The sequence below is a fragment of the Cryptosporidium hominis genome (assembly GCF_000006425.1).
Source record: "Cryptosporidium hominis TU502 chromosome 8 CHRO018014, whole genome shotgun sequence".
Classification (NCBI taxonomy): Eukaryota; Apicomplexa; class Conoidasida; order Eucoccidiorida; family Cryptosporidiidae; genus Cryptosporidium; species Cryptosporidium hominis.
The window spans coordinates 1-24672 of record NW_667400.1 but is presented as its reverse complement, the minus strand read 5'-3'; the positions used below and the strand labels follow the sequence as shown (position 1 = coordinate 24672).

Here is a 24672-nt window from a genome sequence, read left to right as displayed (position 1 = left end):
TCATTTGAATCAAATTCTTCTTCTGAGGAGTCCCTTTTGGTAAATATGAATGGTTTTAATTGAATATATAGTATAAAAGTAGAAAGATTAAAACTATTATTTTCATCCAATAAGAACTTAGAAATTTCATTAATACTATTAGATTGATTGGAATCTATATTTTCTGGTTCTTTACTTAGGTATTTAATTGCTTTTATCAAAATAGAGTTAATTTTCCAAGGTTTCATAGCTTTAAGTGCTGATTTGAGAAATGATAGTGATATTTTATTATGAATTAAGTAGTTCTTTAAGATCCACTCAATCAACATGATAATAAGTTTCTCATCTTGGTTTAGAATTAATACATAATCTTGTGTTGATAATTCCTCAAGTACTTTAGTTTGTCTGAGAATAAAACTGCTATTAATAATAAGAAGTCCTAATAGATTTAAATATGGCATTCTTTTTAAAGGCTCTTGGGCAAGAACTTCTAGTGAATGAGTTTCAGAGAATATATTTGACGAGAAATAAATGTTTTTAACAAACTTCCAAAGACTAGAAAGGAAACCATCCTGATAGAAGAATATCTTGCAGGTATTTGGTATATACAATGTACCATAATAGTCAATCAATGAAATTTCGTGTAGCCTGGAATGGAAGATCAGACTGAGAGAAACGCACATTAAAACATTAAAATTTGTGTAATTGTTAGTTTTTGGTTGTTTAAGATCCTCAAATGATTTTGGGTATTTCAGGAAAATCATGAAATTGTTATGAACTAATTCAGTTAAATGGTTAAATATTTCAATATTCATGAGTTCTCTCAAACTATAGAAGCAAAGATATTCACCAAAGTAATTTAGAATAGATATACTTTTGAGAGTTAATTGATATCTGGAGGAAACAATTTCAAATCCAAAATGTTTGTCAGATTCAACTTCAATAAAACTATTCCGGAAATTGATATCTTTTCTGACACGATAAATGAAGAATTTGTTCTTTTCTGAGATATTTCCATTAAAGTGATCTTTAAAGAAAACTTCGATAATATGAGACAGGTCTTGGTCCATATTCTTTATCTTTGACTTGAGTATAGAAAATAAGAAATATAAATCTGTCAAAGAATCTGAATCTTCACTTGACCTATTAGTACGTGAAAGTGAATAATTACTCCATGATATTAAGTATTCAAGCTTTTGCTTTGCATAGTAGTAATGAGAGAAGATGGATTTATTATTATGCAAGTAAGATAATAGATAAGTAAGAAGATTAAGTGTATAGTATCGAATAATGCAAGATTTGATTCTAGGTGGAAGCTTCTTTCCGTTATTTTGGCTTTGGTAGTTTATTTGTTGTTTTAAATCACGATACCTATATCCAAATAAAAATTTGATCAGAAATGAAAATATATGGAAAAGAAAATCTTGAGAATTATTAATTAGTTTTAGGTGCTCTTGATCAATTTGTGAACTATTATTAGACACAAACATATTCAATTTAGTTGTGATTTTCTCAGAAATATCCTTAAATAACCAAAGAATGGATAATAAAGGTAAGATTGAGACATTATTTGGAGAAGATACCAAGGCTTTCTGAGCTATCATGAACAATGATGGAGAAAGATCATTGTAAAATGGAAACAAATTTTGTATTTTCACATTTTGAGTTTTCTTGTTGGTAGTATTGGGACTCTGAAGGTACAGATGACCAGAATTTAGCAACATGGATTGACCTTTTAAGGAGTATTCTGAAGATGGTTTGGATGGTTTCATGAGAAAATAAGTTGTTTTGATCAAGAAAATGACTTTCTGAAATAATATTAGAAAGCAACTGAGCAGTTTCTTTTCTAAAATGGACTTCCAGTTGTTGGTTTGAGGTGACCATTTTTTGGTTAATCAGAGAGGCAAATTCTGAATAAGGTAGCATAGATTCCATAAGTCCAAGGCTAGAAGTAATATTATAATCGTTTTTAGTGGTAATGTAGCTATTATATTCTGGAAGAGATAATATATCATTATTTGAGAATAAGGCTATGGATATATTATTGTATTTTTTGATTTCGTTAATATTGGAAAGATTGGGTGAAGGAAAAACTTCAGATGGAACCTTCAAATCTAACATTAGTATTTGATCCGATGCAACATCAGAAATAAGCATGGCCAGAGATCTATTTGAAATTGGAGGATGATTTATGTAAGAAAATAGACTTTTGTTTAGTTGCTTATAAACTGAAAGTTTTAGAGACATGATTAATGCACTAATATGTACGGATTTTGAAAAGCAGTTCTGATCTCCAATATAAGGGAAAATAAACTTTTCAATAGTTTGGAGAAAAACTTTCATATGATCATTGGATTTAGTTCCAGAAGGTGGATTAATTGTGTCTTTTGAGAATGAAGAGTTCCTGAGGTACTCTCCAACATCTTCGAGGGAGCTGGAAGGAGAACATAATATAGATCCAAGTTCAGGATTAATTTCAGAAGCTGAGGGATCATTATTTGTTTCTGGGAAGAACTTTGTCCAGCTTAAAGGTATAAAAGGGAGCAAACATTCTATAATAGAGAAACAAGCCTTCATAAGAAACTTTTCTAGTTTAGTATTCTCTGTATGAGATTTTTCATTTTGGTTAAGCATTTCTAAAAGTTCAATATAAAGATGGAAAGATTCAATAGTAGTCCATAATAAAGCTAGCCATCGTTTCAGATCCTTGAATAGAAGAATAACAGGGTTTTCTTTTTCGTCATCAAAGATGGTCCATGTTTCAGATTCATTACTTTCCATAAGAAGTTGAAGTCTTTCGCATGATTCTGTTAAAGATTCAATAACCACGACAATTTTCTCTATTGTAGAATTTGATAAAATGCTTTTCCAGATTGGAATTAGTAGGTAAAGTTTGGAAACTAAAGTTGTAGCTATGGAATCAATATCATTATTTTTATATTTGTTTAAGTAAAGAATATTAGTTAGCAAGTTTTGGATGAGGAGGAATATATTGTTGAAAATGAACAGCTTCTCATTGGAGTTTGTTGGATCTGAAAAGATTTGAATTTCTGGAGACTCAACCAGATAATAAATAATGTGGTTTAGAATTCCAATGGTAATTAAAGGGTTTGAACAGGAATTGGAAAGTCCTATTAGGAAATGTGAATTATGGAGCAAAGCTTCGTGGAATTCAGTATCATTTGTTTCACTTTGACCAATCGGTATCTTTTCTTTAATAAAGGATATAGAACTTAGTAGGATAGATTCAACATTTTCAACCAAAAGAAGATCATTATGATGATTATTACGTGGAAAATAGTATTGGCTTATCAAGATAGCTGAAACATAACCAGAAAGATAACTGGTTAGAGGTATTTCAAAGTTCTCATTATGTTATTTTTGAAAAATCCATCTTAAAAAGAGCTCAAAAAACTCCTTGTTAAGCTTCCAAATCCAGTTGGCGGATTCTGAATATGAAACAAGTTCAAGAATACATTCCAGAGATATTCTTGGGGAAATTTTAGCAATTAGGTTAAGGAATTGCTCAAATTTGGTCCATACAACCTTTCCAGTATGTTCTAGGGTATTATTCTGTATGTAAGAACTATCTTGAATATATGATAGGGCTATTACAAGAACTTTCTTGAGAATTTGAGTCCAAAGAAAGACCCAATGGTTATTAGTGAGCCATTGAAAGTTTTCAGTGACATGCTTCCTGATGAAATGAGTTTGCAAATGTTCAAGAATAAGACTCCAGACACGCTCTAATTGAGATATAGTTGGGGTCTTTTGGAAAGTATAAGAATCAATGATCTTGAGAATTGAGCTACACAAGATGATTCTGAAATACTCTCCCTGTATAGGATAAGATCCAAGTCCATAAGAGGAAAACTGAATATTGGTGAGTCCTGAAATGTAACTAATAGAGTCATAAAGCTCTGAATCCTTCTTAGAAGACGAGAATTGTGAGATTGTGGAGTTAGCAAGCAAACAGGAAATTGATTCTATCAAACCGGAAGTTTTTAAAGTGAAATTTTGGCTGGAACTTAGTGATGAAGATATATTTACAATAAGTTGAAGTACTTCTTGTTTTTTGGTATTTGCGAGTTTTGGTTGCTGAATTAGAATTACAGTAATAGATTGCATTGTACGCTCTAAATTAAAAGAATCATCAAATTCAAGTAAAATTCTTACTCCTGGAATGAGAGTATTTAGAAGCTGATCAGAAAGTGAGTATCCTGGGACACCTAAAGATAATACTGAAAGTAAACACTCATTTGCAGCATCTCTCATGCTTGTATCTACATGTATTAGAAGTTGAGGAAGACATCTAATCAGCCCAGGAAAGTGCTTTCTTGTTTCCAGGATCTCAAGCCTAAGGAGGGTTTGAACTATATATAAGGAATTGATTACATGGCTTGGTTGTATTTCTCTGGCTTGAGAACTGGTAATGTCTAATATATTGCCACCATCTAATTTTGTACCAAAATCATTATCATTGTCTAATTGTGTTTGTTTAGATTGTTGCTGTTCTATTCCAATATTATGATGTTTAAGCTTAGTTAAATCCATATCTTGAAGCTCAGTACCCGTAAATCTGTATAATATTAACATTGTCTCTTCAAGCAATCTACCGACGGATAGCTTTACATAACTATTTGTAAGTGAATAAAGATTCATCAACCACCTGAGTGCTAAAGCAGGGGGATTTGACTGTATAAATTGGGTAATCAGATACTCAAGTTGGATTATTGATGAATTTCTAAAGCCTTCCTCCAACATTGGGACTGTGTGGCTTAACCCACTTAGTTCTTTTATCACCTCCCACCATTGCTCATTTGAGAGGACCCTCGGCGGAATTGTTGGACATAATAAGTACAATCCAGAAACATGGTTTCTGTACTTTTCCTCCATCTATTGAGTTTATATTTCTCTATTTAGACTCGTTTTATTTTAAGAGCCTATTTTTTGACCTTTTGAATTGAGTTTTGGCGCTAAGACCAGGTAAAAGCGTTATATTGGAGGGGGAGTTTAGCATTAATAGAAATAGAATATGATAATTTAAGAGATAATAAGAATTAGAAGAGTTTTTGACTTGATGACTTATTTAGGATTCCAAAATTTAAGCCATATATAACCTCGAATACTAGAGTTTCACAAACATGATCTAGAAAATTTGGTAATTTGATATTTGGATTGAGCGAAAAATAAAACTTAAATATAAAGAATAAAAACTAGAAATATATATATATATATCTAATAGTATTATTGTACTTTTTTTTATGAATGTGAGTTTCTTAGAATTTCTGAAAATTTTTTACAAAGTCAAAGAAATAGTTTCTCTTTAAGTTTAAATTTTGGATTTCCTTCATTTGGTCAGGAGAAAAGGAGAACTCTTCTTGATCTGAAAGCTCCAAATCTGCCTCAATTGCCTTATTCAACATCCAGCTATTGTTTCTTTTCTTTCTTAGAATAGAATGTCCAAGACCTTCAATTTCATTTGCAAGTTCTAAACGTTGTTGTACATGCGATACTTGTGATGATAGTAAACCTTGAAGCTCATCTGGAGTTCCAACAGATTCAAAGCTTAAGGAAATTGCTTTAAGATGTTTGGAGTATGCAGGAACATCTTTTGGAGTACAGAAAAGAACACATTCGCCTTGTCTGGAAGCTCTAGCAGTTCTTCCACTTCTGTGAATCATAAGTGAGATATTTCTTGGGGCTTGGAGATGGACAACAACATCTACTTCTGGGATATCAAGACCTCTTGCTAAGACGTCTGTACATATGAGAATAGCAGAGTTGGATGATTTAAACGATTCAATAGCTTGAATTCTCTGTTTTTGAGAGAGATTGCCATGTATTCCAATAATCTTGAGTGATTTTTCGTTACAAGCCTTACTACACTTTTTTCTTTTTTTTGGACTAGGAAGCTCCTTTTCATGAGTATCTTTGCAAACAAGAACCAAAGATAAAAGAGGAGCTAGTCTATATACATATGATATGGAATTAACAAAGACTAGTATTTTCCCATTTTCAATATAACTTGGACAGAGAGAGCATGGCTGATTTCTTACCTTGGTATCCCATATTGGAGCAAAGTATTTTAGTAGGTATAAAACTAATCTCATTTCAAGTTCATCGCTTTCACATTTAATCATTGAAATTTTGAGTCCTTTTGGAAGCTGTATAATTCCGTTTGGTTGGCTCATAGTTTGGACCTGCTCTCCATTTTCATCCAATGAAGACTTTGTCTTGAATCTGGATAAATCTATTATGAATAGCTGATTCTCCCTAAGTTTTACATACTGCATAATACTCTGCATTGCTTTATTGGAATTTTCTGGCATTATGGACATAACTTTATTATTCTGAATATCTTTTTTACCTTTTGATTGTTTACCTGTGTTTCTTGTATTAAGCTTAGAAAATCTTGGATGTAAGTGATTTGGCAGAGTCAGAGTAGCTGAAAATAAGTAGTTTTGAATCTTCCTGGGAGTTTTACTCTCCTTATTATCAGAATAAATAAGCTGAAGAATTTGCTTTAATTCTCTAAAATGTCCTTGTTCGATTAGTCTATCAGCTTCGTCAAGTACCAAAAATCTTATTTCATCAATTGATAAGGTTGTATTAACTTGTTTTTTAGAGGCTTCTCTTTCATCTCCAAACAAAGTTTCGTTCTCGTACTCCCCAAAAATTAAAGCAGATAGCCTTCCGGGGGTTCCAACAGCAACTTGTACTCTATTTGTTGCTATTAACCTTTCCTGTTTCTCTAAAGAAAGTCCTCCAACAAAAGCATGAATACCAAGACCTGTATATTTACCTAAAGCTCTAAGATGATCCCTTACTTGAATGGCAAGTTCTCTACTTGGAAGTACAATGAGTGCTTGAAGAGCTTCATCAGATTTAAACGAATTATTTTTTGAAACTTTACTATCTATATTTGACACACTTGTCATTTTAAATCCCATTCTCTCAAGTTCTTTAAAGCCTTCATCTTCTTCTATACCCAATTGGATATCTGGTTCTTCAAAGCCATCATCATATTCCTTAAGAGATTTTTGTTCAAGCTTTTCTCTTCTTCTTTGAGCTGAAAACATTATGTTTGCAATAATTGGAATTCCATACGCTAAAGTTTTACCAGAGCCTGTTTCTGCTGCTCCGACTATATCTTTTCTATCCCTGATTGCAGGAACCAAACATGCAGCTTGGATTGGGGTTGGGTTTAAAAACCCTAGCTCTGATAATCCTTTTAAAATGCTTGGGTGGATAACTAAATCTGGGGACTTTAGCTCTTCCATTTCTTCAGAGGATGATTTTTTGCTCATGTTTTTAGTAGATTCATCAATAATATTTGTCCAGTTTGATAATTTTTGCTTTAAATCATAGTATTCTTCCCAATATTCTTCTGGATCGATGATCTGGTTATTCTGTTTAGAACTTATTTTCTGAGTCTTATTGTTAATTTCTTTGTTTTCAATTAATGATTTTTTAGCTTTTTTCTGCTTCTTCGTAATACTATCTGAGAGCTCAACCTCGCCCTTATTAATGTCTTTATTAGCTCTCTTTTTAGATTTCTTAACTTTACTAGGCTTCTCAGCCTCCATTTCACTCTTATTAAAATCAGGGCTTGATATTAAGTTATTATCCTTTCCCAACTCATAAAAAGAAATATCAGTTGGGTCTGAAATTTCTTCAATCATGCTTACTCCATATTTTGTGAATTCTGACAATAAATCACTGCCTAACTCAACCTCCTTCCATTTCAGTCCTTTAGCACCCCCTCGGCTCTTATTCTTTGAAGACTTCATCTTTAATAATTAAAGGGATGTCTAATCCATCTAACAATTCTTTTGGTTCTATGCTTCCACTATTTTCCTCTTCCTTTCTTGACATTTTATAATTAAATCTATTTTTCGGTACCAATTTAGGCGCCGCAATTCTTGGCGCCTGTTGATGCCCATCATAAAACTGTGTTCATTTAAAATGAATAGAATTCTGAGTTTGGTAGTTTAAACTTACCTGGCCGGCGCTCGGGGTCGCTCAAGAATGACCCTGTCGTAATCCTGAGCAGGGCATTGCACTCCGCTGTCTGTGAAGGGTTATGGATTGATCAACGATCAGTTCCAACGGCGAAATTTCTGGCAGCGGCGGCCGCGTCGGTGGTCGCCAACCAATAAACCAATGTATCACTAAGACTTTCGCTTTCGTGCCTTTTTGTCCCTAGTATGTTCGCGCTGTTGTAGATACCCACTTTTAGTAGTTCTTCTGCCCTTGGCGGCGTGTGGTGGACGGTAGATTACAGTCGGGGGGAAGGAGTAGGAAGGTTAGTCTATACTACTTACTATGGGGCTAAGCTACTTCTCTAGTCGTTTTTTTTGTCAGATGGCGGATCCGAATTCTCATCGGATGATTTATTGGTTTCATTGAGGAATTCCTCGAACTTTGGAATGTACCTATTGGGAAAACAAGGGAAGTGAATAATCACAGGGAATGAGTCTATCGAAGAACTTGCAGAAAATGAGAAAAACTTACCAGAAGATTAGTCCTGAAAAGATAACCAATAACACGGCCAGAGATAATAAGAGTTTAAGATGCAACATCTCATTGTATTGATACGCAATATAAGACATTGTGAAAGAAACTAATGCCAAAAATAAACAAGTAAAATTGAGAATCTTAAGAATGAGTTTCTGGTCAATACCAAATACAGCCTCGATAAATTCTGCGACTCCACTGTCGCTAACGGAATTTGTTTGTTTCTGCTCGCTTACTTCCATTTTTTAAAAAATTTCTCTCTATTAGTTTAACACTGTACTTTGCATCCTGACAATCAAGAGAATCCCGCCATTTAATTTGGCGGTAGCCAAGGTTGGAGCAATGGGTAATTACTATATTTGCATGCGCATGCATTACTTGAGAGGAATAGATAGGAAATACATGCAAATCTTACAATTTGACACGCATTAGTAGTTTTGTAGAGTTTATTTAGAATAGAAAAAAAATCAAACTATATTTAAGTAGAGTAATTCTCTGGATGATGTGGACAATTAAGAAAATAAAAGGAAGTGAATAGAAAACGGTAGGTGTGTATAATTAATTCGTAAAATGAATGAGATAATGTATAATTTTGCTAGTAATTTTGGTATCAAGTTTCCAGAATAATTAAAAAATACAAGAAATGTTAATATTAAAAAATGTCCACTTAAATAGACAAAAGAAGCCAAAGCTATTTATGCGTACTGTGGGGTTTCAAAAGAGGAGGTGGGATATGTCAAAGCAAAAAAAAAAGGAAAATATATGAATATATGTATATATATATTTATATATATAAATAATTAAATATATAAATTTAGGAGAGGGAAAAACGAGGTTGTATGATAAGAAAGAAAGATGTTGGTAATCAAAGAAGAGGATTACAACTCTTTGTGGGCAGAACTACAATGGGATGGAGAGAAGTTTGATAAAGTTATGGGATATTTTCGTAAGTATGCAGGATTGGAGGAAGGATTGAGCAGAGAAAAGCTTTCTAAGTTATTGCTTGACTTAGGAAAAAGCTGTTATACAATTAGAGGAGGTGTGAGCTCGATGACAGAGAGAGGGGACCTATGCTGGATCATGAGTGGGACTGACATGTTAAGCGGCTCCCAGTTTATGTGTTTGGCAGGACTATTGGATAATTCAACTCCACATTCTACTAGCAGCCCAGCAGGATTGTTAAGATTGGAAATGATATTTATGTATTATGATAAAGGGAATAAAGGATACTGGAATATGTATGATTGGGAGCTTTTAATGAGAGATATTCAATACCCTGCAAAGAATGGTGAGAAGTTGGTCCCATATCCACTTGGAGCTGACCAATATATTAACTTTGAAACTTTGAAAAAGTTGGTAGATACAAGAAGGCTTAGAGGTACATCTCAACTTTTGAGAGTTTCTTTTGATTCAGAAAATCCAGAAAAGAAAGCAAATATAGAAATAATTAAAGATAGTAATATTACAGATAAAAAAGTAGATTGTGAGAACTTAATCTCTAATGTTAACAAGCCATTAAATGATAATAATACATTTAGTTTGAAAGAAGGTAATGTAGAGTATATTAAATTGAGTGAAAAGACAACATATTCACCAATAATCCAAAGCAGAGGTAAACCAGATGAAAAGTTTTCAAGCAATGTAAATACCCATAAGTTGCAAGTTTTTTCTCCACGAAAGAAAGTGGCAGAAAAGAAATCCCCATCTAAAAAAAGGCTTCAAAAACAGAACTCTGGGGTTCATGAGGGATTTAACGCGAGCCAAGATACATTGTCTCCTCGACCGTTAACTTCTAGAGGGACCTTTGTTGATTATAATACAAAATCTTCAGCTTATCAAGATGGAGTTTCCTCTTATATGTCTAGAATCCCCGTTGTTACAAATGCTCTTGACTCAAATTATACACCAAGGTTAGCATTTAGAGGAAGTGTTGCACCAAATTCTTATTACACAGTAAATGATGGAAGGCAATTTATAGCTAACCAAGTAACTCCGTCAGTTGTTCCAAATGCAATTCAGCATATACCTTACCAAATTCCTGTTAATGTACCATATCAACAAATGCCAATTCAACAATTCATGAGGCCAACCTCAAATTATATCTCCCCACATATTGCAGCTCAAATAAATAAGGGAATAATGGAGCCCGGATCTTCGGGCTCACCAATGATGAATTCTTCAAATGTTAGAGCTGATGACCGAAGTGGAATGCAAAATTTCAACAAATTTCAAACTTTTGGACAATCACTTCAAAATATGGGTCAGTCAATCATATCCATGATTCCCAAAGTCTTTTCTGTGCCTAATATTACAGTAGGAGCAGGCAACTATTCTTATGTATCTCAGGATGATATTCAGAAGAGAGGTAGCAAAAGTTTGAATGATGGAGTAGTTAATCCTCACTTTCAAAGCTCTCCAAAGTCGATTATTAATACAAATGAACAACCGGATACAAATAGTATATATGGTTCAACTAAAAAAGCAAGTGATAACAGCAATTTCAATATGGGGGGTGAGACTATGAGTAATGGAATGATGCTTCCAAATTTCCACTCTACTTATTCAAATGAGAACTATCCAATGTCAATAGATTTATCAAAATTGAATGCTGTTACATTACCAGTGATTCCTGAGAGTGGTAGCAATTTCAATTCTTATCAAGTAGGAAATTCTGGAGGTGAGATAGTGATTAAAGAAAGTGCTAATGAGGTAGAGGATGTTAAACTAAACAAAATTATTAGCCATGAAATTAAATCAGAGATAGAGATTGGTACAAAAAAGCCAATTAAAATTGAGGAAGTAGATCATTTCTTCACTTTTATGGAGCAATTACTATATAATGAAATAGTTGGCAGTGCTGGTCTTTTTGATAAGGTATTAGAAGGTCATGAATCCAACTTTCAACTTTCAGACAAAGAAGAGATATTGATTGGCCCATTAATGCAGTTAACTACAATGGATCAGTTTGTGTTAACATTTGCACTAAACTGCGTAGTTTCACATCAGAATTCTGGTAATTCATATAACCAAAATGAAGGAGTTCTTGGAAATGGGGTTTCAATTGATGTTGTTGGTGAGAAGATTAATTCTCTTATAGATTTGTTCCATCGTATCTATAGGATCATGTATCAGGATTTAAGAAATGAGGTTGAGAGAAATGGCGATGCTATATTGAGTTCAAATAGTATAGATGACCAACAAAAGGTTCAAGATAAAGACCCATTTGTTGGATATGGTTTTCTTCCATATATTGTTAAGATGGTATGGGAGAAGGTTAGAGCAGCTCTAGAGGGAGACTTGGATGTTATTGAAACTATTAAGGACATTTGTGTTGTTTATTATCATTATTTATTGGAGTCGAATGGATCATTTGCCACTGAGAATAACTCCGAAGAAAGTTCTCAAGTTCTAAAGTGTAGTTCTATTGAGGAAATGATTGAAATTGTTAGGCAAAGATATGTTGTAGCTATGAAGATGTTATCACTGAATAATTCGGCCAAGACTAACAGTGCAGAAGCGAAGAAGATTAAGAATCAAGCTTCAGTAGTAAGACAAGAACCGATGCCAGATCCATCAATTTCAAAGATTAGTCAGGCTCCTCATTCATTACCTAAACCACAAACTTGTATTGATTATTCTCATCTCCAAAATAAGGGTAGGAGTATTGGGCAGATACAGAACCAAATTCGCTATGAAAACCAACTTAGAGGAGAAAATTTCAATTTGATATTGAAGGAAGTTAATAAGAGTGTCTTTGTACCTGTTGCAAAGAGTAGAGTCAACAATTCATCTCCTCATTATCCTTTAATGACAGCAACATCATCCCCTAATTACAATTTAATTCAACAAGAGAATATAGCTAGGGATACAGAGAAGAAAGTAGTGGTTGGAGGAAATAGCTCAAGAAGAAGTTTGAATTTAGACTCTGGAGAGTCTAATCCAAATGTAATTCCGTGTGTACTGCAAGAATCGATGATAGATACAGAAAATTCTAGTCAGCATCATCATAATAAAATACTGAATCATCAAGAATCAGTAGTAAGTAAAGGCGATAACATGATGGGAGGCGCTTCATCCATTATGTCGTTTACATCCTCGGCTAATAGGAATTATTCATATATTAATAACACAAATAATGGTAAAGCACCAGCAAATATTGCTAGTTATTGTCCAGCAGAACATACATTAACTGATAAGATGCCAGAAACTAGATTAGAAAGAAAATCTAGAATTCCATCCAGAATCTTATAAGATCTTTTCTCGTTTGGAGATTGAAAATAATATAATATATACTATATTAAATAAACAGTTATTAAAGTGTAGGTACGGAAGAAACCCACTTCTGTGGACTATTCAAAGTGTCCATTTACTTATTTCTGTAATTCAATTAAAAATATAAATAGATATATATAAACAATTACAAATTGCAAGGAATAATAGTAGACTGTCTTTGACTAAAATTACCTCCTGTGTGGAAGGTTACTAATAGGAAGTATTGCATTTTTAGCGGCAGCGTTTGGCGGTAAATTGTTGTATTCGAAATTTAATAATTAATATTTTTGAGTAAAAACAAAATTTGTTCTTTTTCAAAGAGTTGCTTAGTCATTACTCAAAATACCAAAAGATAGGTAGTATTAAAGAGAGTTGGATGATTGTGGCAGAAAGTAATTGGTAAGAAGTTTAGAGTTGAATTATGAAAAGTAAAGACCTTTGTTTTAATAATATAAACTAAAAATTCAAGCAAGAAGAAAAGAAGCCGAGAAAAATTAGGGAAGCAACAACACACTTATAATGGAGGCTTCAAGGTGTGAATTTGAGGGAGATATTGGTTCAGTTATGGAAGTGGAGGAGCCGGAGCAGCCAATGGTATTAAATATTTACAATGTATTAGCAAGCGCAAATACTGGAGTGAATATTGATTTACCATGGTTTACAGAGAATTTTGGGAACACATATTATGATCCTCAGGAATTTCCTGCTGCAAGGTAAGTTATTTTAACTTTTTAAGGGGATAATTAATCCTAGGAAAGGATTAAATTACAGTTGGTGCATTTGAAATTAAATATATTTTTTTATATTTTAACTTAATTTCATGCCCTTATATACTCTATTTTTGTTATTTATAACATCTAATTTATTGTATTTTTAGAGCCGATATCCCAGATAAACATACAAAAAGTGTGGTTACAGTTTCGGCATTCTCAAATGGTAAAATTCAAGCCACAGGAGGGGTTAGCGTTGAATGTACAAAAAATTCACTCAAGAAGATCGTTAGAAAACTTAGAAGTAAAGGTTTTGAAAAAGCAAAACTTTTAAGTTTTGAGGTTCATAATATTCAAGCTGTTATTGATGCTGGCTTCCCTATTGATCTCAGAGTACTTCGCGAAATTTATGTTTTTGTGGACTATGAACCAGAAAGAAACCCTGGTCTCAGAATCCGTATTCCTGTTTTATATCTTTACAATCAAGGATGCAATCCTGAATTCTTACAACGGCAGCTATTAGCACACCAATATGGAAACGTGAATCAAAACAAAGGCAGACTAGAGCGGGCGAATAATCCCGCCTTTTTTAGAAATGGTAAAATTGAAATTGTGACATTAACCATTCATTTTTCTGGAAAGATAGGTATGGCAGGTGGAAGAAGTGTGGAAGGATTACAGAAAGTGTTGGAATATATAAAACCATATTTGATACGCTCTAGGCTAGTCTGAATCTTTTTGTATGTATTGTGTTTTTCCGATAACAATTGTACATACCACCTTAATATTATTGGAGCAGATGGCTAGATTTGTGGTATAACAATTCATTCTTTGTTTAGTGACAAATTATAAGCAAAGAAGTACATAGATAGAGTTGTTGAATTAGGAAATGTTATGTTATTGTTTGTTTTTAACTTAATTTGCTTATTTTTTTCTGTTAAGAGTTCTAATAAAGGGATCTATTAATTGATTTAAATAACGAGAGGTTTGACTCAAACAGAATGGAGGCAAACTCATTGAATGGATCAGAGTTAGAAGGTTCTATTAAGAGGTTGAGTAAACCACAAATTACTATGGAAATTGTTAAAGTTGGTTTCCAGTCTTCTCTAATTATATTAATACAAACGTGCCCAAGCTTATCAATATTTGGATGAAGAATTTTACTTAAACACTTCACTTTTGGAGGCTTAAATGGGTACTCTTTTGGTACCCTAATAATAAATTGTAGTGTTTTATCTGTCCAAATACCCTCTTTAGGTTGTAAAACTACTACAAAACAATTAGATATATTATCAAGATCTAACTTGCTTGTATCACATAGATTTTCTATAGTATCATTATCAAGAGCTGTTTCTGTATTAAATTTTACCTTACAAAACTCTGGTAATCCAACATCTTCAAATTCTTTTCTAAGCCTTAGCAGAGAAACATCCATATTAGTCTTGGCTTTAAGACTAAATTTAGGTCTATAATAAATAGAATATATATAAATATATCCAGAGTTAATTAACGATAACAACTAGAGACTTCAAAGAAGAATCTTTTGAAAGCCTAGGATTACTTTAAGCTCACATTAATCTATCAAGCTAGGAAATTACTGCTAAAGAATTATGCGCTAATATTAAAAATATTTAAGGGGGAACTTAAAAATATAAAATTGTATTATTCAAAATTATATCTAAGTTAAACCTGCATCTAAAACATACTTTGTTTAGAAAACCCAAATCCATAAAATACTTGAAATATCTCTTTTCTTAATCAATTATCTCCCTATCTTCAGAGTCTAATTTTGGCTTTGCAGTCTTTCTAAGCATTGATGTCCCGCATTTCTTACATAGTACAGCATTATATGATATAGGATAAGCCATACCTAGTTTACAGCTCTTACAAGGAGCAAAAATGCAGCCAAGATCTTGAGAGTTTGTACTGAGCAAAATCTGAGGAACAACACTTAGAATAGAGCACCTAACAACATCACCAGGTCTATAGCAGTCATTCATCCAATAGCTAGCCTGAGATTCTAAATGATCATTAGCTAAGCCCACTGAAGCTGAACCGGATGAAAATCCGGATGTTGAGGATGCATATGTTACATTTGGATCTGCATCACTATTCATATTCCAACATCCAATATCTTGTGGACGTATTAGGCCAGTTACACCCTCTATTTCATTTTTATATCCTCTACCACTCCTATCTAAAAGTCTAACTTCCACTCCTTTTCTAGGTAAAACTCTGTTTACTACGCCTATGGCTTTTCCTCCTTCATTGTTTCCAACTTGCATTTTACCAATCTGGTCCTCTCTACACATTAAAGAGGCATACATATCTCCATTATCATCCATATAGACTCCATATAGTGGCTCTTTGGCCTCTACTATACGTCTAACTGGCTGACCTGGAATTAGAACCTTACCAGATTCCTCCTTCATCTTGGTCTAATTTTACAATATATTTTGTATTTAATGAAAATATATAGATAAATGGGTATCTTGGCGCCAAAAATAAGAATGAAAAGCAAGAAATAATAATTAATAATAAAATCAATAAGATTTAAAAAGTTGGTGTGAATCAACATGAGCTAGCTTTGTAATATGTATTGTGTTTCGTCCGAATATTTGTTAAAACTAGTATTTTTTTCGAATTAAAAGGATGCTTTTGTACCAAACAAAAGTTTTGTACATAATAGCTTTGTAGATAGGAAAGATAATGTGAAAAATACCTACATAATTAAAATGATTAAGGCCATTAGAATAAAATAAAAAAATGACAAAAAGATGGAATCCTATATTTTTTTTTTTTTGGTTTAATCAGAATACATAATATGGCAAGCAAATAGACTTCAACAAGTGGGGAAAGACTGAACAAAATATGTGGAATTTGTAGCAAGTGTGGGAAGGAGAGAATTATAATTAATTAATTAATTCAAGTTATTCAAGTTAATAGGGAAAAAGGAAAAAGAAACAAAACTGTGAGGTTTCTAGAATTGTAAGTATAAACAAAATAAGAAGAATATTCTAACCCAATATGGCAATTACGAGAAGAAGAGGAGCGGAGGAAAATAAGCCAAAGAGTACTCCCTCTAGATCAGCCAGAAGAACTAAGGAAGAGGATGTGGAATTTGGTTTAATGGAAGTGATTCGAGAAAAAGTATATAGTATTTCATTTTTATTTAAAAGTATGATACCATCTTGGGGATTATTACTTTTTTGGTTATTTTCAGCTCTAGAAAGTAGCTTTTTTTATATATACGTATCATTATTCTCCCCACTTCTTAGACCTCTAATTTTTGAGGGCCAAGGCCACAAAATATTAATGAGCTACTTGGGAAATCAGAGTTTCTTTCCTTTACTTCAAAAATACAAGATAATAAGTCATATTGATCAAGTTTTCGGATGGTTAAGTACATGGGATCAAACAAACCAACTAAGATTTTTAGCATTCTGTTCATCTTTCATTTTTGGATATGTAATATATAGAGGATATGAGGTTTGCCCAACTTACTCAATGGTAAATTACCACCTTGGTAAGTATCCAAGTTTTGGTATAATGATGGGGTCGGTAATATCTTCCACTTTGGGAGGAGTAATGGGTGGTATTTTATTATTTTACCTTGAAAATGAATATCAAATAATTCCAAAATATCTACTTGAGGGTTTGAAGCATGGGGATTACAGTCTTTTCCCTCTGAGCAGTTTTTTTGGAGAAGCTCTACTTTCTTTCCTCTATAGTCTTGGAGTTAGCATTGTGTGTAGGGTTGGACCAGGGTTTTTTGGAGCAGCAGAAATCTCCTGGTTTTCAAATGCCAATATTAGTATAATTGCTAGTTCCATGAGGGCTCCTGGAAACTTATCTCTAACTTATTCTGCTCTTTATGGTGCATACTCTGGAGATTATATAGGAGCCACAATTCTTGGAATTGCAAATATCACAGGAACTTTGTTAATGAATTTCCTTTTGATGTTTAGAGGAAGTTCAATTGCAAAAAAGACCCAAGTTAGGCGCAAGACCACAACCAAATCCAAACAAAAGTAATTCTTTGTAAAATATCTGTTTTTCCTATCTACTCATTTATCATTTGTTTTCTTTTTTTTCCTCCCCTTAATTTTTCTCGTTTATGTTTTTTATTTGGCCTTACAAATTCCACGATTTTACGAGCATGAAACGTATTCAGGCAGTGAATTCGTGCATCCACGTCATGTGGAACGCCGGTATGGGAAATAAACTTGTTGGGGGGAAACTATTGCATGCAAAAAGAGGCATCGGGAGAGTGAAAAGTTGGGAAATGAGAAAGGTATGAAAAAAAATTGTTTTGAATATAAAAAAAAAAAGTTAAAGCAAATAAGTATATATATTTGAAATTCACTGGATAGCATTACATTCAAAAGGAGCCAAGAAGTTTTCATATGAAGTGTAGTTAATTTTGGAGAGATACATTTGTGTGGCAGGTTTTCCAGTTTTTTGGAGTAGCTGGGGAATAAGTTGTACAGGAAGGAAAACAAAGCTTTCCCCATTGCTGAGAGACTTTAGAAGACCAAATTCATTGAAAGTCATAAGAATATCATTACATTCAATTCTAGTCATCTCACTTAACTGTTGGACAGTGATGAACCTGGTATTTGGACAGCATCCAATGGAAGGACAAGAAGATTTATCAGAATTTGCGTCTGAATTCATTTTTCTCTCTTTTTGTTTTGAAGATCTGGTAGTCCTCTGAGTGGACTGAGTTTGATGAATAACATCTTGGAAATTACTTATAGTTGCAGCTTGTTTCAGTAATGATTTCTCCTGAGGTTGGTCTTTTTGGGGTTTATTCCAAAGAATTACATCCTGAGAGCCGTCCATTAAAAGTTCTAGTAAAATATAGCCCCAATAAGATATATAAGAGACTCTACCAAGATCTGATAATGGTCTTTCAGGAGAGCCTGGCTTTTGTTCAAGATTTGAAAGACAATATGAAAAGTTAATTAAGTACTTTCCATAGCCCTTACGCTGATATTGAGGAAGAATCATTATACAAGAAAGATTATTCTTGCTGAACTTTTCTTTTGAAAAGTATCCAACAATGTGATAACCTTTATCGTCGCATTCAGTAAGGACATAAAACAAAAAGAGATGTACAGAGTTGTATAAAGTTTTATGATCCAAGAAAAGCTTTGAAAGGAAGCATAGATTTTCGCAATAAACTCTGGCAAGCCTTCCATCAACTTCAAACATGGAAAGTCCATCTTGTCTAATCAGCTCGTTTCCAGGGGGATAGAACATAATGCAGCATCTCTGATGCCTAGTATATTCATCTGAATGAGCAAAGAATGAGAGGCAAAATTCGCATATATATAAAATATCAACATTCTGTACTTCCTTAGGGTATGGAGAATAGTACCAAGTATCAACCACAAAAGGTCCCATAGCTATTTTGCCAATTGTCTTTACTTTGGTTAATTCTTCGTGCTCCTTTAAGTATTCTTCATCCATTCCTTCATGTGCTATGTCATGATAATAAGGAATCTCCCCAATAATTATGTCATCTTTTGCAACAGAAATATCCGAAGCTTTTAGTTTAGGTTTTGGAGGTTCGTTAGTCGAAGTAGAGGCTTCTGAATTCTGGACTTCATGGTCGTGTTTTGGCTTGCTGTGAGAAAGAGGTAAGTATTCATTTGGAATAACTCTCAAAGATTCCCATGTTAGCCAACAATCCAACCTACGATCTGTTCCTTCCCAGTGAATATAGTAGTCATAGTTCATTGCAGGATTAGTACTGCTTCCTTTAAGTTTTGCCCTTCTTCTCTCTCTACAGTGCACTACTAGAGCTGGCCTCCAGATTCTAATGAGATTAGAGCTTGAATGATCCATACCTTCTGGAAGTCTTAACAAAGGTTTGCCCAAACTCTTCTGAGCGGACTTTTGTCGATACTCACATCCCATTATTTGTGTCTTGGGTAGCAGTGCTCCCGGAAACTGCTTCATATAAATATCAAGCCCAGACATTCCTCCACTTTTCTTTTGTTCGCCAGAAGACACCTTCTGGCCTTTCTTAAGTACCTTTGTCGTATCATCTTTGCTACTCTTTGTCATCCACACGAAAAATCTACTACTCTTTAATAGAAGGTAAAAAAGATATCCTTCTCAATAGTCTTTTGATTTCTGGGTAAATGAGCAACTGTTGAAATCCTCCTCAATTTTAATTAATTATTTCAGTTTTTTCCCCTCTAATTTAATTTTTTAAAAAAAAATCACACTTGGAGTCAAACGCTTTCTTTTGTCCTATACTTTTTTCTATCTTAAATACTAATTTTATTTAACCTTGATCAAATTATCCCATGGATTTCCCGCCTTAAACAGGCAATTTGGCGGTAATAATTTGCCAGGTAAGTGGGGTGACCAGTAAAGAGAATAAGTCAAGAATTAATAAACATGAAGATTAATTAGTATAATATAGATGATTGTGTCAAATGTTTTTGGTTATTAGACTTCTTTTGTGTGTATGCTCTTGTTTATATAAGTTGTAGATGTTGTAATAGGTTGTAAATCAAAGGAAAGAATTGTTAATGGTGTTTGAAACTTCGGAAATAATTGTCGAATTTAAATTTGAGTTATTAATGAAAGGATGACAGGTATCGGATACTGCATGGGCAAAGAGAATATCCATCCAGCTTGAATAGATACCAGAAACGACATCTACATTCTGAATGTTCCCCGATGTATGTCCTTCAAGGAGCTTATGACAATATAAACAATATAAGGGTACTAAAATTTGAGGTATGGCGTTAGGGTTTACTGATAAAATCGTTTTAGCTGCATCATCTAAGATCTCTTCCTCTGAGGATGACTGGTAGAAAGAGCATTCCTGGCAAAGTTGATTTTTTAAACAGCTCAATTTTGCAAGACTATCTCTATCAAAATTTGATGTAGATTCCCAAAGTTGCTTTTCTTCATTCCAAGTAGGAGAGAGAACAGTCCAAAATATCAAATTAATATGCTGGGAAAATTCAATCATTGTTCTTAAAAATGGAGGGATCTTTAGATTAGATCCTTGACCGGAGAATTCAGGAATTAGTTGTGAAATTGTTTCCAAAATCCCTCTTTGGGGATAAAATTCTGTTATTAAAATAAGCTGTTTATCAAGAGAGATATCTTTTGTTGGAACAGATTCTGCCATGTACTCTTCCGGGAGATTTTCTTGAAAGTTATACTGTGAATACATATCTATTTTTTCGTTGATAATATTCAGAAATAGAGTAGGAGAAACACCTACAAAATGCTCCAAAATCATCCAAATAGACACTATCTGGTTTGTACCTTCAATTCTTGCCAATTCTATAAGAAGAATTATCTTTTCCAATAACAAAAGCAGTTGTTTTAGAGATATTTTGGGTCCGAATGATTTCTGAAGCTCCAAAGTTATTTGGTTAAATCTCTCCACTATAAGTTTTCTAGAAAAATCGATCTGTTGATCTTTTAAAGGCACAATCTGATGAATGAAATCTCTGATTAACTTGAGAAATACTGAAATTGATTCATCCATGCTCCAATCTGGGATATACTCATTTAGAAAACATTGTCTACACTTTAAATCGCTTGATTCTCCACTACTCATAAGAAAGATTTCATCTGCCTCTGTTTCAAGGTTATCTGATATATATTCAAATAAGAAAGGAATCTTATTTGAAATCAATGTCAATGCTCTTAGTACATCATCTTTTAAATCTGGTGAGTCTGAGCATTCTTGTAAATAAATTGCAGGGTCACAAAGATCAGTCTCTACCAGCCAAAGAGCATAGTTCATTAAAACTCTGGATCTCAAATTCTTTGACTTGAGTTCCAAAGGTACTTCCTCAAGAAATCCTTCATAAAAGAGAGGATCAAACAAATGTACAGCAAGAAATGGCCCATATAATTCAGATGACTCGTATATATGAACAATTAATTTGCTTAAATCCCTTGAAAGCAAATACAAAGCTCCAAGTTCATGCTCTAATATATCTTGAGGAGCTTTCCTAAGAGCAGATGATCTCTTATTTTGTGACGATCTCGTCACAGAAGAGCCGAGTCCAGACACTGGAGACGTATACTGGCTTAAACACTCCAAGTAAACAGATAAGAACTGAGGAAAGTTATCCAAAGTTATTCCAGAAACATACCTTGAAGAAAACACAAAAGCTTCTAACCAAGAATCAGAACAGTCCTGAATTACGCCTCCATTACCAAAAATTCCTTCTAAGGCAGTCTGAACTACAGCAGGAAGACTATTCTTCAATGATTGAAGTTCTTTGGTTAAGCCTCTGCTAATTGGGTAAATGTCCTTCGAATAATGGCTTAGCAAATTACTTAAAGTAAGTATAAATTTATTGTTCGGAAACAAACTCCAAAGACTTGAGTTAAATAATTCAACCTCTCCCAATAATAGAGCTCTTGTAAGGAGCTTTCCAAGCCTTTCTTCTGCATGCATAGCTTCCGATACCCTACCAGTTTCTTGTAAATCCAAAAAGTTGTCAGAAGCTTCAGTTAACTGTCCAACTAACTGAGAAACAGAATCTCTCATTCCATATTTAAGATACCATTTGAACAAATTATTTATTAATTCATCTTCATCCGAATAAAATACCATGTAGAATAGCTCAAATATATATGCGCTGAAGAAAAACATGTCCATTGATTCCTGAAGTTCATCAGGATTACCAAAGTAAGTACTCAAATTACCAAATGACTCAGAAAACACATTTTTCAAGCTGGAAACATACTGCTCCAGAGATTTAGATATTGCTTGGTCGCTTTTATTCCTTAATGTTGTATTGGCTTCATATTGGAAAGTCTCAAAAACATGATGTAAACTCTTTGCCATTACCTCCATCAAAGCCATCTCTGAGCTACCCGGATCAAAACTCGGATCATCCATTATTCCTATTCTTCCAACTTTCTTTACTTTTCTTCCTAATTCCCACAATGATCAGATTTCAACTTTCTAACCAAATTATCTGCCTAATAATAATAGCACGTTTGGGCGGGAACTTCTTATTTTAAAGTCCCACATTAATAAATAGGATTTTTCAAGTCAAAGATTATTTAAGTTTTCAAATTTTTTCCTTTAGTAATTTTCTGAGCTTAAGGCGATTAATTGAGTTTTAGAAACAAAATTAATTTAGTGCATTGGAGTAAAAACTCCTTTTATTTCTTAATAGTAAGAAAAGGAAGTGTGTTCTACAAACATTTGGACTAGGCCATCCAAAGGATAAGCTTAATTAATGTTTTATTCTCAATCATTTGAAAGTTTAGTTTGTTCAAATCGTTCACTTCCCTTTTATCATTTTGAATTATAAATTAGCTTCATAGCTCTTTCTTTTATTTACAAACTTCTATTCGTTACATTTGTTTTAAACATGTATGAATAAGATGGAATAAGCATGTTTCATCTATAAGCACCAGATTCCTATGAGATCCCCCGTAGCTAATATACTTCAAATCCGTTAGAAAGCCATTAAGATCTGTGTATTTTAATCGTCTAAATTTTTTAATCTCAAAGCTAAACTATTTTGAAGAATTTAACCATTCTAGGTAGTATTTAAAAATATGTTTCTAACTTTCTTGTATTTTATTGTAACTGACTATTAATTTTATTACTTACTTTCCAACTCAATAAAGTTAGTCTTTTAAATTACAGCAATAACAGAGTTGAATGATATATTCTCCAATACCAAGTCCTTATGGGTAAATAATGCTCATAAATACTGAATTACCAAACTTCCTTCTATACTCAGCATCTTTACTATTTTCTAACTCGATATTTTGTTTGTTCAAGTCATGCAATTTTGGCGGGAAATGTGCAGCAATAATAAATATTATCATTTTGTAGGAAAAAATATAATAAATAAAAGAATTAGCATAATTTGTAAGAATATGAAGGGTAGGCATTAGAGTGGACATTACTTTGTTTGGTATTTATTAAGANCCAACTGTGGAAAGCAGAGTACAAATTTTANCAAGTACAAAGTTTCNTAAATGAGAGTTGAAAATAATGGGTAATTCTATAGGAGTTGAGATTTTTAGAAATCAAGCTGATATTTGTATAGCAATTAATGAACTAACCAACAAAAAAGAAAAGGTTTTAATTCTAGAAAAGATAATTAAAAGGGATGAAATGAAAGAGAAGTTTATGGTATTGGGAGGATCATTAAAGGATATAGAACTGGAGGAAACTAAAAGTCAAAGATTTTTGTTGATATTTATTCGAATAAGTTTGTTGGATTTTAAGAGAATAATTTTAGAAATTATGGAAGAAATTCAAAAAAAGATTCAAATTTCAGTAATGGTAGAAGATAAACAAAATCAGGAAAGTTTTTATTTATTGAAGGACAGCTTAGGTACAGACTTTGATAAGTTAGAGGTTCTTTTGTATGAAAAAGAAAGTACTTTTGACCCTGTAAGGATGCTGAAATACAACTTTGAACTTGAAGATTTTCTGGAAAGATATACCTTTAAAAACAACTTCACTAAAACTTTAGGTATATTTAATTGCCTGGATGAGCAAGAACCCATCCAGCTTCAAAGTTTAAATAACAATATAGATTTAACACACTTTATTCATATCAATATTGGCAAATCATGCACAGAATTCCTCCATTCTACGGAAAATTCTTGCTCAAAAAGAGTTGGAAATATTGAAATTGGAGAATACACCTTCTGGGGTTTAGTAAATATATTAGACCTCAAGATAGAAAACATGGGGGACATTGATAAGATTGTTTCTAAGGGTAATATTCAAAACTGTGATTTAATTGTTAAAGATATTTATGGACAATCTTATCCTGAAATTAATCTTGAAGGAGATTCTGTGGCTTCTTCACTGGGAAAACTACAATTTCTTAACTATGATCAGAAGAACTTCTCTCCAGATGATCTAATTAAGAGTATCGTTATACTACTTACAAACCAGCTTGTACAAAAAGGAATATTGCACTCTCAAATTCTCCAAGAAAACAACATTATCATCTCAGGATTTGTCACTAGCTCCCCAAAAATTATGGCAGCTATTCACAATACCTTTCAAGTTTTATCTGATAAATTTAATGTATTCTTCATCAAATCAATTATTAATACTGCATGCATTTGTCCTAATTTTGAAGTAAATACTAACATCACTTCCTTCTTCTCCTCCACTACAAATTAGCCCTACATGTCTAAATGGCTGACATTT

The 24672-nt window shown here is 33.0% G+C and overlaps 10 protein-coding genes across 10 annotated transcripts; 3 read left to right on the top strand and 7 right to left on the bottom strand.

Moving 5' to 3' along the window:
* Nucleotides 1-3354: 3354 nt before the first annotated feature.
* On the bottom strand, nt 3355-4875 carry Chro.80029 (hypothetical protein). The annotated part of the gene is made up of 1 exon (XM_662438.1): nt 3355-4875. The coding sequence occupies one exon, from the start codon at nt 4873-4875 to the stop codon at nt 3355-3357; it is 1521 nt and encodes a 506-aa protein (XP_667530.1).
* A 383-nt stretch (nt 4876-5258) lies between these two features.
* Nucleotides 5259-7772, bottom strand: Chro.80030 (DEAD/H (Asp-Glu-Ala-Asp/His) box polypeptide 24). Its single annotated transcript, XM_662437.1, has 1 exon — nt 5259-7772. One exon carries the CDS (start codon nt 7770-7772, stop codon nt 5259-5261), a length of 2514 nt encoding a protein of 837 aa, XP_667529.1.
* Nucleotides 7773-9354: 1582 nt separating this feature from the next.
* Nucleotides 9355-12750, top strand: Chro.80031 (hypothetical protein). The annotated part of the gene is made up of 1 exon (XM_662436.1): nt 9355-12750. One exon carries the CDS (start codon nt 9355-9357, stop codon nt 12748-12750), a length of 3396 nt encoding a protein of 1131 aa, XP_667528.1.
* A 1677-nt stretch (nt 12751-14427) lies between these two features.
* Chro.80032 (ubiquitin-conjugating enzyme e2) lies at nt 14428-14916 on the bottom strand. Its single annotated transcript, XM_662435.1, has 1 exon — nt 14428-14916. One exon carries the CDS (start codon nt 14914-14916, stop codon nt 14428-14430), a length of 489 nt encoding a protein of 162 aa, XP_667527.1.
* A 319-nt stretch (nt 14917-15235) lies between these two features.
* Nucleotides 15236-15913, bottom strand: Chro.80033 (hypothetical protein). Its single annotated transcript, XM_662434.1, has 1 exon — nt 15236-15913. The coding sequence occupies one exon, from the start codon at nt 15911-15913 to the stop codon at nt 15236-15238; it is 678 nt and encodes a 225-aa protein (XP_667526.1).
* Nucleotides 15914-16508: 595 nt separating this feature from the next.
* Nucleotides 16509-17516, top strand: Chro.80034 (hypothetical protein). Its single annotated transcript, XM_662433.1, has 1 exon — nt 16509-17516. The coding sequence occupies one exon, from the start codon at nt 16509-16511 to the stop codon at nt 17514-17516; it is 1008 nt and encodes a 335-aa protein (XP_667525.1).
* A 327-nt stretch (nt 17517-17843) lies between these two features.
* On the bottom strand, nt 17844-19556 carry Chro.80035 (MOZ/SAS family). The annotated part of the gene is made up of 1 exon (XM_662432.1): nt 17844-19556. One exon carries the CDS (start codon nt 19554-19556, stop codon nt 17844-17846), a length of 1713 nt encoding a protein of 570 aa, XP_667524.1.
* A 454-nt stretch (nt 19557-20010) lies between these two features.
* Chro.80036 (hypothetical protein) lies at nt 20011-22377 on the bottom strand. The annotated part of the gene is made up of 1 exon (XM_662431.1): nt 20011-22377. One exon carries the CDS (start codon nt 22375-22377, stop codon nt 20011-20013), a length of 2367 nt encoding a protein of 788 aa, XP_667523.1.
* An 803-nt stretch (nt 22378-23180) lies between these two features.
* On the bottom strand, nt 23181-23402 carry Chro.80037 (hypothetical protein). The annotated part of the gene is made up of 1 exon (XM_662430.1): nt 23181-23402. One exon carries the CDS (start codon nt 23400-23402, stop codon nt 23181-23183), a length of 222 nt encoding a protein of 73 aa, XP_667522.1.
* A 91-nt stretch (nt 23403-23493) lies between these two features.
* On the top strand, nt 23494-24645 carry Chro.80038 (hypothetical protein). The annotated part of the gene is made up of 1 exon (XM_662429.1): nt 23494-24645. The coding sequence occupies one exon, from the start codon at nt 23494-23496 to the stop codon at nt 24643-24645; it is 1152 nt and encodes a 383-aa protein (XP_667521.1).
* Nucleotides 24646-24672: the final 27 nt, after the last annotated feature.